The sequence below is a fragment of the Ostrea edulis genome, chromosome 7, assembly GCF_947568905.1.
Source record: "Ostrea edulis chromosome 7, xbOstEdul1.1, whole genome shotgun sequence".
NCBI lineage: Eukaryota > Metazoa > Mollusca > Bivalvia > Ostreida > Ostreidae > Ostrea > Ostrea edulis.
The window spans coordinates 1,243,828-1,263,876 of NC_079170.1; the positions used below are offsets into that span (position 1 = coordinate 1,243,828).

Genomic DNA, 20,049 nt, shown 5'->3' on the forward strand with positions numbered 1-20,049 from the left:
TCTTCGATGTCCAGTGCGCTTGACCTTTTGACCCCAAAATCGATAGGGAACATCTTCATCCCATGGGTAGTCCATATGTATGATATGGTGACGGTAGGTGGAAAGGATAATGCTTTAGAGTCCGGAAACCATTGCGTCTACAGACGGACGGACGGACGGACGGACAGACGGACAACCCGATTCCAGTATACCCCCCCCACAACTTGTTGCGGGGGGTATAAATATAAACTTTCTGGCTCAGTGGTTCTTGAGAACATGGTCCCTATATATTTGTATGTAAAATTTGATACCCTATTGTGGCCCCATCATACCCCCGGGGGCCATTATCTGAACAAACTTGAATCTACTTTATACCAGGAAAATTCCAGGTAAATCTCCACTCTTATGGCCCAGTGGTTCTTGGGAAGAAGATTTTTAAAGACTTTCTATAGATATTTGCAAGTAAAACTGTGGTACCTTATTGTTGCCCTGCCCTTACCCCGAGGGTCATGATTTTCACAAACAAGAACCTCCAGTATGTCAGGAATATTTCATGTAAATTTCAGTTTTTCTGGCTCAGTGGTTATTGAGAAGAAGATCTTTAAATATCCCACCCTATTTTTGCATTTTTGTGATTATCTCCCATTTGAAAGGAGCATGGGCCTTCATTTGAAGAAAGTTGATCCTCTTTACCCAAGGTTGATTTGTGCCAAGTTTGGTTAAAATTGCCCCAGTGGTTTTGAAAAACAAGATGAAATTCAAAATGTGAAAAGTTCGCGCCTACAGACAATTGACCTTCAATGAGAAAAGGGCTAGCTACTTGTATTTGGTTTGAGCCTTTGGCTCAGGTGAGCTAAAAAGTTCTCGTCTTTCGACCATTGATGACATATCATCATAGTTATGTTTATTCACCAATCAAGGGCCCTTGGGGGCGTGTACAGGTTAACAAGCAATTAATTATAACAATGAAAGTAAATAACACTCATTCAGAAGTACTAATACTGTCAGAGTTTACACTTCTGCACTGCACACATCTATAATTATATAAGAAATACTGATTTTTGTGATTATCTTCCCTTTGAATGGGACATGGCCCTTCATTTGAAAACTTGAAAGCCCTTCACCCAAGGATGTTTTGGCCAATATCGGTTGAAATTGGCCCAGTGGTTCTGGAGAAGAAGTCGAAAATGTAAAAAGTTTACAGAGAGACGACGGACAACAGGCGATCAGAATAGCTCACTTGAGCTTTCATCTCAGGTGAGCTAATAAATAAGAATAATAGCACTATGTGAATTTTGTTTTTGAAAGCATGATTTGTTGACCTGATTACAGATTTACAGGGGGCACCAATGGACATAGTTTCTGTGAAAACGAGGGAGTTATTTATATTCGGTCTTTCTATCCCCTCGTTTCTGTCCAAGCCTTCAAAAAGTATGTGGGAAATCAGTCGCGCTTCGGTTTGAATTTATTTCAGTTTACATTTGATGTGAATCGTTCGAAAACTTACATAAATCAATTCATGAATGATTTTGCCGCAAGGGAATACAATTGAAACCATTCAATTCCACACGAAAGCAACGATAATCGTCGTCATTTCAAACACAACAGCCCTTCGCTGTCAAATTCGCCTCCATGATAAACAATGACTTCAGCGCATGCGTCACCTCATTTTGTAAAACAGCTTGAGGCCCAAGAGGGGTGAAATGAGTTACTATTAGTAAATCGCACACAAATCTAACCTTTTCCAGTTTATTTCTCATCACACACATTGCATTTCATATCTGTGAATGGACTTATTCTTCTGAATATGAAAATAATGAATTACTGGAAACAAAATAATTAAAAAAATGTAATTGGGAATAAAAAATATTTAAAAAAGGCCACTCAAACGTGCAAAGTGGGTAGTGTGTACTGCATTCCTGAAATGGGATTAAATATCATTTAAGGAACCGCATCTCATGTGTCTATCGCCCCTTTATATTCATTCATTTCTATTTTCATATTTGTTATTATTATATTTATTCATTATACCTTCTTTTTTTAGGGGGGGGGGGGGGGGGGGGGGGGGGGGGGGGGGGGGGCGTGTATCTTCTTATAGGGAATTTCATACCATGAATTGAAAAACAACAAATCTATGACAGAACAACAAACCAGTGACAGAAGAACTTTATCTGTTTATACAGACTGTTAAACTGCAAATCAATGAAGGTTATTAATTTCAGTCCACCTAACATTTGTTGGCGGATCTCGACAGGGGGGGGGGGGGGGGGGGGTCCACGGGCTGCAATTCTCCTTTTGATTTTGGAGTGGGAGAGAGAGAGAGTTTATTTATGCGGGGAAATGACTTTTGATCGTCCACGTCTCTCCAATACGAGGTCAGCGCTTGGAAACAGAAATGGTCAGTCGTAGATTTAGTTGATACCAAGTGGAATGCTTGTCGGAATTCAATAAAGATATTTTCCAACCAGTAGAAATTATAATTCTTCATCGGCTACACCTTACCCATTACCAATTGCAAACCAGAAAGGTCCTTTTCAGTTCAACATTTACTTGTAAAGATGTACTTTACGTTCCACAATGGGCAAGGAGAGACTTTTTGGAGTTTTAGTGTCATTAATGAACGATTACCCCAACATCCAGCTGGACATTAATCATCTAACAAAGAGATTCATTCACATGCATTCGAAATAATCAATTGAACTCTTTTAGGGAAAATGACAGATCATCAATGCTGGATCAAAACTTAATTAATATTTATGGGGGGGGGGGGGGGGGTCGAAACTCCTGCAAGTTTATGCGATCCGACATCCATATTCATGTACACTGATTATTATTTTCAACATAATAAAATTTTGTTTTAAGGGGGAGGGGGTGTTGATGAAGACTAAGTGAATTAAGTTTTTGTCAGATATTAAACATTTATCAATGAATATTGTCAATATAAACGTTAGTCATATCTAATTCTGTTTTAAAGGATGTTTTAATCGGTAACTAACTTATAAAACTGCAAGCATACGATAAAAAAATATGTACACTGTACAAAACACATACCATGCTATTAACAACAGTCAACAGATCCTCTGATTAATCCTCTTTGAAAATCTATGTTCGCGCCTGATATTATGGTCGAGATCAATCAAAACAATATTTAATCCCATACATTTCAAGACTTCTGTTTATCTTTTTTCTTTCTTTTTTTTTTAATTATTATTTCTTTTTTTCTTTTTCTTTTTTTTCTTTTTTATTTTGTTTGTTACAACAATGACATTTTGAAAACAAACAGCACAGCAAAAACAATATGCACACTTATTTCAGACAATATCGAAGTTGCGATTACATATAAATTACGTACATTTTCTTCTATTTTTCATTTCAACAAACACTTTGAATAATTTATGTAGCAACTTCCTTTTTATCTATATTGTTTTCTGTATTTTCAAATTCAGAAAAATATGTCCATTCACAAAAATACGATGCGTGTGATGAAAAAATAAACTGAAAAAGTTAGATTTGTGAGCGATTTCACCCCTCTTGGGGCTCAAGCTGTTTTACAAAATGAGGTGACGCATGCGCTGAAGTCATTGTTTATCATGGAGGCGAATTTGACAGCGAAAGGCTGTTGTGTTTGAAATGACGACGATTATCGTTGCTTTCGTGTGGAATTGAATGGTTTCAATTGTATTCCCTTGCGGCAAAATCATTCATGAATTGATTTATGTAAGTTTTCGAACGATTCACATCAAATGTAAGCTGAAATAAATTCAAACCGAAGCGCGACTGATTTCCCACATACTTTTTGAAGGCTTGGACAGAAACGAGGGGGATAGAAAGACCGAATATAAACAACACCCTCGTTTCCACAGAAACTACAATGAACAGTGCCTGTTAACAGTCTGGTATATGTAATAAATCATTGTACCAGACGGTTGGTCTTGTACTCCCAGTAGCCAAGACAGCTCAGCTTACAAGTGTAAAACATGAAGAAACAAAATGTGCACGCCATTGTTAAGTAGGTCTACACGCCATTGTTGAGCCTGAGATAAAGCTAGTTAGCATTAGCAGATTCCAACTTTCGTTTTAACTTAGTTAAGTTTGCTCATTATTTCTAAATAATTAGATTCATGGAGAAAAACGAAATTTGGATGACAAGTTATTCTTCCAGTAATTAATCATAACGTTACCTGTAGCAGTACACTTCTCTAGTAAGGTCTCATCGCACTTCCATATATGTTTAATGACGTGTCTTGATTGGTATGTCACATGACAAAGGGAGACAAGAGCGCTGTGGTGTCATTCTGAAATTGAGAGTTACCTCTCTTGTCGTAGGATACCTATGTTTCTGTTCATGTGTGCCTGGAATATGGATTATGTATTTTTACTATTCCCCTAGTACTGTTATGATGTTGATATTATGAAAATAAATCAAAATCAATACCCCCACCCCATTCTTCTTTTTACAATACATTTGAAAGATGCATAATTTTCTTGTCAATTAATTTAATTCTTCCATTTTTTGGTTTTATTCGATCACGTTTTCATCTGATAAGAATGTTACCTTACACAAAATGTGAGTTGAATCATCGAATTTCAAAGATTAGAATAATTAGTCAGTGCAATTAGAAATTAATTAAAGATTGAAATAATCAGAGTTTTCTTGTAAAAACGTTTTTCTACAACGTTTCTAAAAGTAAGTAAGTAAGTAAGTAAATTTTATTTAAAGTCGACACTGTATACAAATAGCAACAAATAACATGAGCTCTACAGAGCTCTTAAACCGACTATCACAGACAAAATAAAATACAATACAAACTATAACTATCTGTCCTAGAGAGCTTTTCTCACGTGCGGGCGCGCTGGATTTGTCTACACCGACCAAAGAGTAGGCTACACTTTTCCGTATAATTTATTAAAGAGCAAAGGCGTACAGGGGGGGGGGGGGGGGGGACCCACACCCTGTACAGGACACACGTTCGCTAGCCTAATGCACCGATATATTTAACCTCTCTCTCAACTCTCTCTCTCTCTCTCTCTCTCTCTCTCTCTCTCTCTCAGTGAGGCAGACATTTTGCAGATTTCCCCCTCCTTCTTTTTTATGCAATCATTTAATTATAAACGAGTTTAAAATGTAAAGACAAAAATGGAAAAAGAGAAAAGATCGAAATTTTAAACAATCATCAAAACAACTTGGAGTCACAAAATCAAGAAATATTTTTCAAGTATGGCATGTCAAATGTATGTATTTCCGTATAAATGGACATTAAAACATATTTTTGTGAATGATAATAATAATAATTCTAGATAACGGAGGATATTTTACTAGCAATCATATTCATCAATAATATGTTGTGCACTTTAGTTGCATTACATGAATTTGCATTTGATTCAATATACTTTGTGTAAATTGACTACACCGGTGTAAAGCAATGAAATGCGAGATTTCAACAGCTGTAAGTGGAATATGACACCGTACCAAAACAAACAACCACAAGGTCTTTACAGGAAACTTCAAATCGTGGGGTAGGGGTAGGCGCTCTTACTTCAATTCATGGAGTCAATATTCATAACTTCAAGTTTCTCTTCTTCCCATTCATTACTATCAAAATAAATATGGGGATGGGCATCATAATCATCCAATATACTGTTATGATGCCCGCACCAATTCATTTATTGTCTCATCGATTGGTGAGCGCATCAATGTGGTGGAATTATTGTTTGAAAAATTTCATTTGGAGCTCGGTATTATAAATGATTTGATGATCTCATTAATTCAGTTTAAATGAATGCAAGCATCAATTCGTTTAAAGAAGGCAAGAATTCAATTAAAGAGATCGTTAATTTTCATTGTGATATGTTGGATATAGTTGCTCTTTGTAAAAGAATTATTGCGCGCATCAATGTCATTAATTCAAGACAGCAATAATTCAATTTTTGCGCGCAATAATTGAGGAATTCAGAAGAATAATGAATGCTATCAACGCATTCAATTAATGCGCGCAATAATTCAGAATCGAAAATATCATTGATGATTGGAAGAGATTTTCAATTCATTTGTTGCGCGCATCTGCTGTACATAAAAAAACTGAATTTTTCTACTACCTATATTGAATCTTTAAAGGATGGTAGAGTGTAAATTTACACGACTAAATGCGATGAATATCAGGAGAAACACGTACTTTTGTGATTGTCGATAAAGTATAGCTACTGATAACAGAGTACTTGTCAGGGGAAAATTGGCAATTAGTCGCCCGTTACTTGTCAAGTTACCTAATACTCATCAAACGCTCAAGTGATTCTCGAGAGAAAAATTATAGAATACCTTACTCATTCTCATGTCCCTTTACACTTGCATACTACTTACCCCCCCCCCCCCGGTTTTTTTGGGGGGGATAATTTCTTTCTTAGAGATTGATCTTCCACCGGGTGGTAAGTGTATATACCGGTAGTTCTGAGGCCAATCTCTAAAGCTTACATCAAGCGTGAAAGGATTACATAAATTCGTTAAAGGATGAGATAGGCAGGGTATCCACACATTTCCGAGAAATTATCGCTGCAAAACAATTATCAAAAATGGGGGGTAAGTATCCATATTGCAGGTGCCCGTGGGATACATTGTGTCAAGTTAGGTTCATTTATGGTCTGGTGGTTCCAGAGAAATTAGCAGATGTGAACAGTTTAAGGAGAATGTGATATGGGTGGAAAGTATAGGCTATAAAATATCAAATTCACCTATTTAGTTAAAAAATGCGGTTTTTGTAGAAAATAACCTGGAAATACCCGCTAGACTCAAACTATAGATCAGCTGTAGCTACGGTAACCTACTGACCCAGCAGAATTAAATCTACAAGGAATATACGATGCAAGTTGTTTCGGCCTTTTTACAGTTCGGCCCTAGGTTCGTTCGGCCTCAAGTTTTTTCGGCCTTAGATACCTAGTCGTTTCGGCCTTAGATACCTAGTCGTTTCGGCCCAAGTTTCGTAAGCGACAAAATATCGACAATATGATGTTGTTTTTGTTAATATAGATGTGTAATGAATTTATGCTATTGTTGTTTGTTGCATGGAAGCTGTTCGAGTGTAAGCTTTTGAGACTTTAATGAGGAGGAAATTTTGTATGATGAGGAAATAATTGGAGGTAGGCTTAGTGTTAGAAAAGATTATGAAATATATACAAAATTGTTCAAATTTTCTTTTTCATGATGCTTAGCAAATTGTGATACCATGATAATTAATGTAACAGAGACAATTTTATGCCTCTGTGCTATTCGACAGTCCCTTAAAGGCGAAGCGAGCAGGATTGTGATGAATTTAGGTGTTGAAGCAACACTATCTGATATTCTCACTAGATTAGACAGTGTTTATGGACTTGTCGACAGAGCAGAGGCTATTCTTGCGGAATTTTATTCAGCACGACAGAAACCCACTGAAGACATATCATCGTGAAGTTGCAGATTAGAGGACATTATGTGCAAAGTGCGACAGATTAAAGACATTGATTCTAGTGAAAAGGATTCCATGCTACACAACATGTTGTGGATTGGACTTGAACCTTCACTTAAGAACATCACTAGATACCTGTTTGACAGCATCCAAAGATTTGATGAACTTAGAGTGGCTTTAAGGAGAGTGGAACAGGAACACAAGAATGATAGAGACAATCCTGTAGAAAACAGAAATTCTATGGATCCGCCCGTGGAGATCGTATAAAAATGATATTGGAACCTGGATTTCAATGTTTTAAATGATGTAAATGAACCATTTGGCGGTATTCTTGAATCCAAAAATTTTGATGAAGTAATAGCGGCTTCAAATCAGTGAAGCCGCAGGGTATGGTCATTTTGTAAGTTAGCATTTTTCATCGACTTTCCCAGCTGTGTACAATTATTTTTTGAACTGTCAGTAAACGATGCATTCAGCTACAAAGCTATATCCCATCTTTCATGATGGATCCACAGTTTACGCAGTCTTTTCTTTTCAAATGACTTGGTTGAGTTGGGAATTTCGAAAAAAAATAAATCACATCTCCCCTTCGCATTAATGTAATTAACTGCTTGCCAGGTAGGCATCAACCTATTTATTCCTAAGATCTACCATATGCACATCTTTGATGATCTCACAGGTGCTTGGGTTCAGGACCACCCCCCATCCCCCCCCCCACCCCGAATAAGCTACATGAGTTGATTTAATCAATTTTTGTTGAAAATATTTCTAATGCATGTCAACAACGTCTTGCATATCCATAAAGTCCAAAATACATGTAATTCAAAATAAGCCCTTTAAAAAAATACCCTCACTGGTTATTATAAGTTCTGTTATAATAACCAGTGAGGGTATTTTTTTTTCAAGGGCTTATTTTGAATTATTTTGGACTTTATGGGTATGCAAGACGATTGTATTTGGGGGTGGGGTGGGGTGGGGTGGGTTATTGATTGTGTCAAGTCGATGTTTGGAAATAATACTTGACGTTAGGATATTCTCTTTCGAGAAATGTTGAATATTTGAAGTGAAGTGCATATAACGTTATAGATCTGTCAAGAACGACATTAAAACAAAATTTTTTTTATCTGCAGCAACTTTTTAATTTTTTACCAAAGAAAGCAGACGATATAGGCTATAGAACTTCTCTATCCGCTGGACTGTAAAAATCGGATATATAGACCTAATGTATATTGACAATTCAGAAATATTGTGCAAAAATACATGTTAACACAATCTTAATCTCAAACTCCAATGAGTATTGTCATCTTTCAATGTTAGGTCGCAATGCTTCTTCACAACGTTTTTTTTGGGACCGCCGCGGCGGCCGAGAGGTTAGCGTGTTCGCCCCACATGCGGTAGGCCGGGGTTGCAATCCCGGCCGCGACACACCTAAGTCGATAAAATACAGGTAGTGACAGTTCCATCGCCAAGCGCTCGGCATCAGGTGTGAATGTCACGGGTCCTCGGAGATGACCTTAAAAACAGATTACCCGTGTCACAGTAGGTGTGGCACGCTAAAGAACCCTCACTGCTCAATGGCCGTAAGCCCTCCACCGGTCTTGGTGACGTCTCCATATGAGTGAAAAATTCTCGAGCGAGACGTTAAGCAAGATACAATCAATTATTAGCATATCATAATTCTGAATTATTATTTTCGCTTTCATGAATAATTTCATTTCACAAGATGGGCGCATTGGGTTCTTTTGGTTGGCGTTAATTATTTCCTCATCCAAATATTCGAAAACACAATGCTTTTCAGATCAAAATTTGGCTCCAATAAGTGAACAAAAGAAACAGACTTCTACGCAAGACTGGTTATATTGTCAGATTATTAAAAAAAAAAAAGCTTTATTCATAATTTGCATTGTCAATGGGTTTACCTGAGCCTGTCCATTCTTAGAACAAAAGATGTAATGTTTTAAGTAGGATATAAACCTCAAACTGTCCATTTTGTGAGAGAAAGAACTGATCTCGGCCCTACGGGCCTCAACCAGTTCTTTCTCTCACAGAATGGACAGTTTTTGGCTTATATCTTTACAGAAATAAGTAAGATGAGAAAAAAGACTTAATTTATTGGTATTACAAAGGTATTTAAAAGTGAGGCCGAAATGACTAGGGCCGAAACGACATCAGGCCGAAAAAACTTGGGGCCGAACTGGAAAAAGGCCGAAACGACCAGAAATCGGAATATACATGTATTTACAACATTCAAGTTTCAAAAGGAAGTCAGTCATTATGACAAAGTATTTTTCCTCCTTAAAAATAACAGATTGACTTTGGTCGAAAAACCTTGCTTGAGCCTATAGTTCAGGTCACAGGCCCTCTGAATGTTGTGGTACCCTCAATACATGTATTTATATTTACAACAATAGTTACTGTTACGGGGTTTAATCATAAGGAAAGCCATTAAGGTCATAACTACATTACTACATAGCGAAATATGGAAGACCATTATAGAATCCAATAAAAGTTTATGTTTTGCAACTTACATATTTTATTTACACTAAAAATAAAATAAATTATTGATATTAATTCACCCTACTACATTACGGTAACCTACTGACCCAGCTAGAGAATTAAATCTAGAAGGAATATACATGTACATATATTTTCATTCAAGTTTCAAAAGGAATTCAGTCATTATGACGAAGTATTTTTCCTCCTTAAAAATAACAGATTGACTTTGGTCAGAAAACCTTGCTTGAGCCTATGGTTCAGGTCACAGGCCCTCCGAACATCATGGTACCCTCAATACATATATATATATCAAGGCTACATGTTCAACTACACTAAAATTTGGAGGTAAGCTAAAAGAGATATGGAGTAAATGCTATTAAAAACTGTACAAGGACTCCACTTTCAAAATTCACGTACTCCAGCATAAAGGTCTAGGGATCCAGGAAAAAGCTAAATTGTTCCTACAAATATACTTTTTGCTACTAAGTTTTTAAATACAGACAATCCAATTTTTTGTCTTCTGGACACCAAGAATTCCTTCAGACCAGTTGGAAGTGATATAACCTTTCAATGTTCATTCAGATTCAAAAATCATATTTTATAAATCTGTTGCTCCTTATATCATAGTGTCTAATAACACCTCTGGGATATCCAGGGGTCCGTGTTTGCCCAGATATCTATTTTGTATTGCTTATAGGAGTTATGAGATTGATCGCTGTTAGTTATCTTCACCTTTCACTCAATCTTTATACTTGTGTGAAGGCAATAACTTCACTAAGCTCAGAACTGAGAGTATGGTCATGGCAATGCTTCAGGTCTACTTCAAACTGTCCCAATCTGGGGCGCACATTATTCTCTTTTGAGAAGTCGAGAGGCATAGCCTTCATCGACTTCTCTTCGCAAGCATTCATATTTTGATTCTGGAAAACGTGTAAATGCCGGAGTCGGTGTCGGTTTATGCTTCGACCGACGTTTCAACTCAGATGTGCCTGGATTTATGCAATAGACAAATTGTTTTCAAACATTTAGCAGTAATGCACTAAACTGTCACAAGGAAATCAACACTTAATTGCTTTTAATCCATTTTCAACATGTCCCCTGTCCCGGGTTTACGTTAACTGGTCTTGGGAGCTGTCACAATAGGGGACCAGTTAAGAGAAAGCAGGCTGACGTAAACAGAGTTGTGATTTCCTTGTGTCGGTTTTGTGTATTGCTATTAAATGTTTGAAAACAAGTTGTCTATTGCGTAAATCCAGGCACATCTGAGTCGAAACGTCGGTCGAAGCTTAAACCGTCACCGACTCCGGCATTTACACGTTTTCCAGAATCAAAACATGAATGCTTGCGAAGAGAAGTCGATGAAGGCTATGCCTTTCGACTTCTCTAAAGAGAATAGGGCGCACATGAATGGTAGCACAAAGCTCGGACCTACATGTAATTTTTAACACCCCCTCCCCCCACTAAACATAATTCATTTGTCTATGCCTATCTCCACACTCTCTGGTTAGGGTCACTTTGGTATGCTATTTCCATTCACCATATACTAGGTTGCATTCTTTAAGTTTCCGTCATTTGTTGATCTCTCCTAAAAAGAGGCACATTTCCTCTAGGAAACAAAGTCAACTACATGCAAATTCAAAATTTTCTGTATCCAGGCTTTGGTCTTAGTTTTCATTTGAAAATTTCGACAAGGCTAAAATCAGGGGATTAAAACGTTCTCTCAAGTCTGAATCAATATCAGGATAAAATAACCATCTTATGGTATTTCAGAATGTTTAAATCCATTTTCGATAGGGGGATTTGAACCCCCCCCCCCCCCCCCCCCCGGACCACTTTCCAGACCCTTGCCACTTTGTGTTTACACTTCTATTTGTCATTTGTTAGGCCCGGTGTCAATCAATTGTAATAGCTAGCCTTGCTTTAGGTCTATGTGTTTGTACAGGCCATAATTTTTTGTTGCCATGTTCTACAGCAGTGTCCATCGACAAGGTAAAAATAAAAACTGAGAAAAGTTGTTCATGAACAGACATTCAAAATTATTATTAACGGAATTTGTGACATCATCATAATTCTTTTTTTACAACACTTCAGATATTAATCAACATCTTTTACAGTTACTATAACAATAAATGTCTGGGTTGCTTGTTTTAATGGCATTATACACACAGTGGCAACATGTTGGAATTTGTATAATCGACAAAACAGATTTTTCACACAGCCTGTCATAAAACTGAGAAACTATTGCGCAACTACAAATCAATTTTCAAGCATCAGCCATTTCAACATCTGATGAGAAATTGCGTCGTTTATATTCCTGAACACTAGATTGAAAGGTCTCCAGCACGTGCTCACAAACACTGTTGAGATCCTTTAGTCCTTTCTTCAACACCTCCGTACTTTCGTCGCCGTGAGTTTGAATTCTGAAGTTAATTTTGTTTTCTGACGGATGAGGAACACTGTAGCCACAGAATTGAACACCGGGGTTCTTCATGATCATATACCTCAGAGAATTTCCCAAAGTGTGGTCCTCATTATGAAACACAAATGTCTTACATGTTTCGTCTAATGACCCAGAATCCACGACTTCTAACCGTTTCTTATTCGATTGATCGCTACTCTCCATTGAGCCGGGTTTCACATGTGTATATTTTGAAATTTTTGCAATTCCGAACCCGATCGTAATATCGATGTGCATTTACATTGATCTATTATTCGCCTTGTTATTTTAGCCTAGTCTGCCTTTCAGGAGCGGTCGGGGGTGGGGGTGGGAGTGAGAGTCTACTTTGTTTTAAAAATATATTTTATACGTAATGTACACTCAACGGTCAAAAGTATTTTCGCACTGCTAACTCTCACTGTAATAGCTATATATAGGCCTATTCGTTAAAACATTCAATCATATTTTAAGAACTTCACCAAAATTTGATAATTAATGTTATCATTTTGAAATTTTCAGAATATATAATTATGTAGAGTTCACTCAAGATTCATGACAAATGTTACTTTTAGTATTATTTTATGTGGGTCAATTTCTGAACTACAAGGTAGATTTTTTAAAATGCCAATTAATATGAACTGTATAAGATTAAGTTCAAATAAAGTTCTTACAACATGATTATCCTTGTGAGTGTTCAAAAATTGCAACACATATAGAACAAATAGCAATGACAGAATTAAATCTAGGTGATTATGCATGATTAGTGAATTTTTTATAGTGATAGCTGTAGTAGAAATAGTTTTATTATATATAGTGCTTTAAAACTTGTATCATTCAATGAATTATATAGTGAAAATTAGCAGTGCTGAAATGCTTTTGATCCTTAGTTGTATATTTCTCCATACCTCACCACGTAAAACACATACCTCACCACGTAAAACACATACCTCACCACGTAAAACACAAATCCAAAAATACCACACCACGTAAAACACATACCTCACCACGTAAGACACAAATCTGAAACTACTATTTCAGTGGCAGGCATTTTTCCTCTGATATCAAGTGAATTATTTATTTATTGCTTTGTTCTCAAATTCTATGTACTTGTAATTCTAGGGGTGCACGTTCTGCTTACTTTAATCAATATACACACAGATATTCACGTCACAATATAATAAAAAGTGCTGTTAATATTGATGTCACAATCATCTAGTGATGTAAACAGATGTGAAGTCACAATCATCTAGTGATGTAAACAGATGTGACATCACAATCATCAAGTAATGAATCAAAGTAGACCCCAAGCATTTACAATGCTGTGTCCATTTTCACAAAAAAACTTATAACTAAGATAACAAATTTTCGTATCTACCTTATATTCAACTGAGTGCAACTATGCCCCAAGTAAGAATGCCAGTTTTTCTGCTATGTATACACTAAGTTTTGCTCATTTAGAAATATGTGATTGAAGAATTGCAAAAGAATTAGAGTGTTTTAAACTTTTTATCTTAATCGCAAGATGTTTTGTGAAAAGGGCCACAGGTTTTTATGGCTCAGTAAGAGTCGGGGGTGGGTGGGTGTATTTCCTGTAGAATCTCTAGGAAAAACTATCAAAACTGTGGTATATGTATGTACTAAGAATCCATAATAGTACTGTGATATTACACACAAAATTCAGGCATTCATCACACAGAATGTAATGAAAGACATCCAAAGATATAAATAAACATATTTTCAATTGCTATCAATTGTGCAAAATATGTTTATTTGTAAAATAGAACATGAATTCTTCTGACTAAAATGTAGACTATTACTTTAAACACTGCATATTACACATTTCATACTGAGGTAAATTATTAGAACTTTGGGAGAAAAATCGGAAGGTATATTTCAAATCACAAAATACTCCCTGATCACTCATTGTCATAAAAAATAATACATTATGTGCTATTGCAACCCCTTCTCATCATCAATCACTAACATGGCTGAGTGTAAAAGTATTTTGATATGGTAATCTATCTCTGAGGTATCTATTCCTTTGTATGTACCTCTTCAATGCTCCCTCAGGGGGGCCCAAAAATATCTATCTTGCACCTTGTAATATGCACTACATACCATATTGCAAGGTCAACATTTAAATCATTGTGAGTGCCTTATTTGATTTGTCACAAATAATATTATGCATTATCGATGGTCAATATAATAATAATCATAATAAAATTTATATAGCACCTTATATAAAACAAAATTAATCCAAGGCGGTTCACAAGGGTAAGAAGAGAAAAGCAACAATAAAACACAATACATGTAAAATGAAATTAAATGACAGTATGACATAAGATCTTATATCTGTAGAATTATTGAATTATCAAAATAAGAAAATTATAATTAAGATCGATAACTGAAAGGTTCATTAAATTTGAAGACTCTTATCACTGGTGTTGGGTTTTTCATCCGGAAATCCTGATTCCAAGTCAATCATCCAGCAATTACTTTCCTGATTACAATGCTTATTCATTGGCCTTGACCACAACACATTATTACTTAGCTGCTACCACGCTTCGTTACAGAATTTACTGGGTGTTTTAAACAGTAATTAAAACTGTCACATGATCGAATCCGTGAACTCTAGTCCAGGTGTTGCCAGAACCAGTCCAGAACGTTGATGCAGGCGTCCGCCGAGGCCTCCACTTTGTCGATGGGATGACAGTTATCTTTGTACCCAATCAACCTACAGAAAGTTAGACATTATTTATAAATCTACCTACAGAAAGTTAGACAGTATACTGATAAACAGGGGATGCTTACTCCTCCTAGGCACCTGATCCCACCTGTGGTGTGTCCAGGGGTCCGTGTTTGCCCAACTATCTATTTTGTATTGCTTGTAGGAGTTATGAGATTGATCACTGTTCGTTATCTTCACCTTACAGTATAGTGATAATGAATAGTCAACCTACAGAAAGTTAGACATTATTTATAAATCTACCTACAGAAAGTTAGACAGTATACTGATAATGAATAGTCAACCTACAGAAAGTTAGACAGTATACCAATAATGAATAGTCAACCTACAGAAAGTTATACAGTATATACTGATAATGAATAGTCAACCTACAGAAAGTTATACAGTATACTGATAATGAATAGTCAACCTACAGAAAGTTATACAGTATACTGATAATGAATAGTCAACCTACAGAAAGTTATACAGTATACTGATAACGAATAGTCAACCTACAGAAAGTTATACAGTATACTGATAATGAATAGTCAACCTACAGAAAGTTAGACAGTATACTGATAATGAATAGTCAACCTACAGAAAGTTATACAGTATACTGATAATGAATAGTCAACCTACAGAAAGTTATACAGTATACCGATAATGAATAGTGAACCTACAGAAAGTTAGACAGTATACTGATAATGAATAGTCAACCTACAGAAAGTTACACAGTATACTGATAATGAATAGTCAACCTACAGAAAGTTAGACAGTATACTGATAATGAATAGTCAACCTAAAGTTAGACAGTATACCAATAATGAATAGTCAACCTACAGAACGTTATACAGTATACTGATAACGAATACTCAACCTACAGAAAGTTAGACAGTATACCAATAATGAATAGTCAACCTACAGAACGTTATACAGTATACTGATAACGAATAGTCAACCTACAGAAAGTTATACAGTATACTGATAATGAATAGTCAACCTAAAGTTAGACAGTATACCAATAATGAATAGTCAACCTACAGAACGTTATACAGTATACTGATAACGAATAGTCAACCTACAGAAAGTTAGACAGTATACCAATAATGAATAGTCAACCTACAGAACGTTATACAGTATACTGATAACGAATAGTCAACCTACAGAAAGTTAGACAGTATACCAATAATGAATAGTCAACCTACAGAACGTTATACAGTATACTGATAACGAATAGTCAACCTACAGAAAGTTACACATTATTTATAAATCAACCTACAGAAAGTTAGACAGTATATACTGATAATGAATAGTCGACCTACAGAGAGTTATACAGCATACTGATAATGAATAGTCAACCTACAGAAAGTTATACAGTATACTGATAACGAATAGTAAACCTACAGAAAGTTAGACAGTATACTGATAATGAATAGTCAACCTAAAGTTATACAGTATACTGATAACGAATAGTCAACCTACAGAAAGTTAGACAGTATACTGATAATGAATAGTCAACCTACAGAAAGTTAGACAGTATACTGATAATGAATAGTCAACCTAAAGTTATACAGTATACTGATAACGAATAGTCAACCTACAGAAAGTTAAGACAGTATACTGATAATGAATAGTCAACCTACAGAAAGTTAGACAGTATGAACTAGATCGTTATAACGACTATAGAATTTGTGAAATGCTGACTTTAAACGAGGTATGTGTAATAGACAATACATGTGTATTATCATTGTATACAAAACAACTTTCATGCAGTTTTGGCTTTTCTGGGCTACTGATTTCTGAGGATAAAAGGTCCTCACCCCTTTTTCATCATTTTAATAATTTCCCCTCAATGGAAAGGTGCACAACTCTTTATTTGAATAATCTTGAATACAAAATTTGGTTAAATTGGTCCAGTGGTTCTTTAAAAGAATTGAAAATGAGATTTATTGACAATGACTACAACATCAAACGGTGGACACTTGGACCTTCGGGTCAGGTGAGCTAAAAACAAGAAACTGGGTGACAAATTAATTTTGTTGGTTAGAAGTCACAGAAAGTGTTATCACTGCCACCAATGTTAGCGAGACCATGTTTCTGGTTCAGCTTGCTTATTCTTTTGTCAACAGGATTTTCTCCACAAAACATCTGAGGAGTGTTTGAAAGACAAACAGATCTAGATGTACAGTCAAGACATAGTCAGATACACTGAGTAAATTTTGAGTTTTAATTTGGAATCAGTAAAGTTATCCATAGAGTTTACGTGTCAATGATTTGGTATCATGAATGTTGGTACACTGCGGTGTAATGTGTGATGGTGTGTATAACTAATTAACACAAATGTAATGTAAACCATCACATCCAAGTCGATTTTCTTACACATGACTCTCTTTTCTCCATTTTTTTGGTGGGGTTACATGGGGTGTGGGACATTTAATGGTGGAGGAGAGTTTGGGGTTACATGGGGTGGGGGACATTTAATGGTGGAGGAGAGTTTGGGGTTACATGGGGTGGGGGACATTTAATGGTGGAGGAGAGTTTGGGGTTACATGAGGTGGGGGACATTTAATGGTGGAGGAGAGTTTGGGGTTACATGGGGTGGGGGACATTTAATGGTGGAGGAGAGTTTGGGATTACATAGGGTGGGAGACATTTAATGGTGGAGGAGAGTTTGGGGTGGGAGACATTTAATGGTGGAGGAGAGTTTGGGGTGGGAGACATTTAATGGTGGAGGAGAGTTTGGTAACAACGCAGTTCAGTTGGCAATATATCTGATCAATTCCATTCTCGTAAATTATGTTTTATCCCTTCCCATTACAAAAAAAAAAAAAAAGAGGCCCAAGGGCCATACCGCTCACCTGAGTCACCTTGGCTCATATTTAAAGATTTTCCCTATATATTTGTATGCAAAACTTTGACCCCCCCTTGTGACCCCATCCTACCCCTGGGGGCCATGATTTTAACAAACTGAAATCTGCATATGTCAGGAAGCTTTCATGTAAATCTCAGCTTTTCTGGCTCAGTGGTTCTTGAGAAGAAGATTTTTAAAGATTTATCCTACATATTAGTATGTAAAATTTGATCCCCTATTGTGGCCCCATCCAACCCCTCGGGGGCCATGATTTGAACAAACTTGAATCTGCATTATGTCAGGAAGCTTTCATGTCTGACTCTATGGTTCTTGAGAAGAAGATTTTTAAATGACCCACCCTATTTTTGCGATTATCTCCCCTTTGAAAGGGACATGGCCCTTAATTTGAACAAACTTGAAAGCCCTTCTCTCAAGGATGTTTTGTGGCAAATTTGGTTGAAATTGGTCCAGTGGTTCTTGAGAAGAAGATGAAAATGTGAGAAGTTTACGACACTGACAACAGACAAATTTTGATCAGAAAAGCCCACTTTGGCTCAAGTGAGCTAAAATCGGATATAATTCTGTCTGACCTGCATTTTTTGTTCCTGGCCTTCATCTGTTTGTAATATTCCTCACCCTGTTTTGGAGGAACACGGGCATCATCTAACCCAAGCATAATCAACAGTGGGGCCTGTACCTACATAATACAAAACAAGAGGTACTGTGAGCAATGCTCACTAAGAATACCCCCCGCTTACCCCAATCTCCCAAAGGGTGTTGGTAATAGGTAAAACTTCAGTATTATGATCCAAAAGGTATCTAGGAACACAGCATCTCCATGCGATGAAAAAAGCCATTAAAGAATTCAAATGGAAACCATATTGCTACTTCGATGTCCAGTGCGCATGACCTTTGACCTTTTGACCCCAAAAATGATAGGGAACATCTTCATCCCATGGGTAGTCCATATGTATGATATGGTGACTGTAGGTGGAAAGGATAACACTTTAGAGCCCGGAAACCATATTGCTACTTCGATGTCCAGTGCGCTTGACCTTTGACCTTTTGACCCCAAAATCGACAGGGAACATCTTCATCCCATGGGTAGTCCATATGTATGATATGGTGACTGTAGGTGGAAAGGATAACGCTTTAGAGCCCGGAAACCATATTGCTACTTCGATGTCCAGTGTGATTGACCTTTGACCTTTTGACCCCAAAATCAATAGGGAACATCTTCATCCCATGGGTAGTCCATATGTATGATATGGTGACTGTAGGTGGAAAGGATAACCCTTTAGAGCCCGGAAACCATTTTACTACTTCGATGTCCAGTGCACTTGACCTTTGACCTTTTGACCCCAAAATCGATACGGAACATCTTCATCCCATGGGTAGTCCATATGTATGATATGGTGACTGTAGGTGGAAAGGATAACGCTTTAGAGCCCGGAAACCATATTATTACTTCGATGTCCAGTGTGCTTGACCTTTGACCTTTTGACCCCAAAATCGATAGGGAACATCTTCATCCCATGGGTAGTCCATATATATGATATGGTGACGGTAGGTGGAAAGGATAATGCTTTAGAGTCCGGAAACCATTGCGTCTACAGACGGACGGACGGACAGACAGACGGACAACCCGATTCCAGTATACCCCCCCCCCCCCCCCCCACAACTTGTTGCGGGGGGTATAATAATCAACAGCGGGCCTGTACCTACATAATACATACAAAATAATCAACAGCAGGGCCTGTACCTATATAATACAACTATGTAAGTACATGTATCATGATTGTTTTTTGCTGTAATCACAGATCATTAATATCAATATAAAAAAATACATAATCATATTAATCTTTATTTGATTAAAAAAGCATCAGATATTGTATAAACACATTGACAAAAGTAAAAGTTCTTGTTTTGATCTATTAGAATTAAACAAGCCTCGGAATCTGTAAAAGCTGTACATAACTGTGTGTGTCACATCTACAGTATGTATGTGTGTGTGGATGATCAGTTCTGTGTCACATCTACAGTATGTGTGTGTGTGGAATGATCAGTTCTGTGTCACATCTACAGTATGTATGTGTGTGGAATGATCAGTTCTGTGTCACATCTA

General features: G+C 36.7%; 3 protein-coding genes across 7 annotated transcripts in view; all 3 read right to left on the reverse strand.

Annotated features, from left to right (window-relative positions):
* LOC125655130 (tripartite motif-containing protein 55-like) overlaps positions 1-4,232 on the reverse strand; it is a 32,931-nt gene extending 28,699 nt beyond the window's left edge. The window contains exon 1 of one of the 2 annotated variants that reach the window (XM_056142974.1): positions 4,113-4,232. The gene's annotated coding sequence lies outside the window, so the exon portion shown is untranslated. The remainder of the gene's footprint in view (positions 1-4,112) is intronic. The other variant, XM_056142976.1, reaches the window with a different exon arrangement.
* A 7,694-nt stretch (positions 4,233-11,926) lies between these two features.
* LOC125655122 (acylamino-acid-releasing enzyme-like) overlaps positions 11,927-20,049 on the reverse strand; it is a 43,214-nt gene continuing 35,091 nt past the window's right edge. For all 4 annotated transcript variants that reach the window (XM_056142961.1, XM_056142963.1, XM_056142962.1 and 1 more), the window contains exons 22-23: positions 18,515-18,621; positions 11,927-15,082 (exon numbers count right to left, since the gene is read on the reverse strand). In XM_056142961.1, the coding sequence (XP_055998936.1) occupies positions 14,980-15,082; positions 18,515-18,621 (210 nt within the window). In that variant the 3' untranslated portion in view covers positions 11,927-14,979. The remainder of the gene's footprint in view (positions 15,083-18,514; positions 18,622-20,049) is intronic.
* LOC125655145 (DNA-directed RNA polymerases I and III subunit RPAC2-like) lies at positions 12,175-12,534 on the reverse strand. Its single transcript, XM_048885322.2, has one exon. The coding sequence runs from the start codon at positions 12,532-12,534 to the stop codon at positions 12,175-12,177; it is 360 nt and encodes a 119-aa protein (XP_048741279.1).

What these genes read in the sequence shown, in the direction of transcription:
- LOC125655145 (XM_048885322.2), bottom strand. Translation starts at nt 12,534, where the DNA reads ATGGAGAGTAGCGATCAATCGAATAAGAAACGGTTAGAAGTCGTGGAT.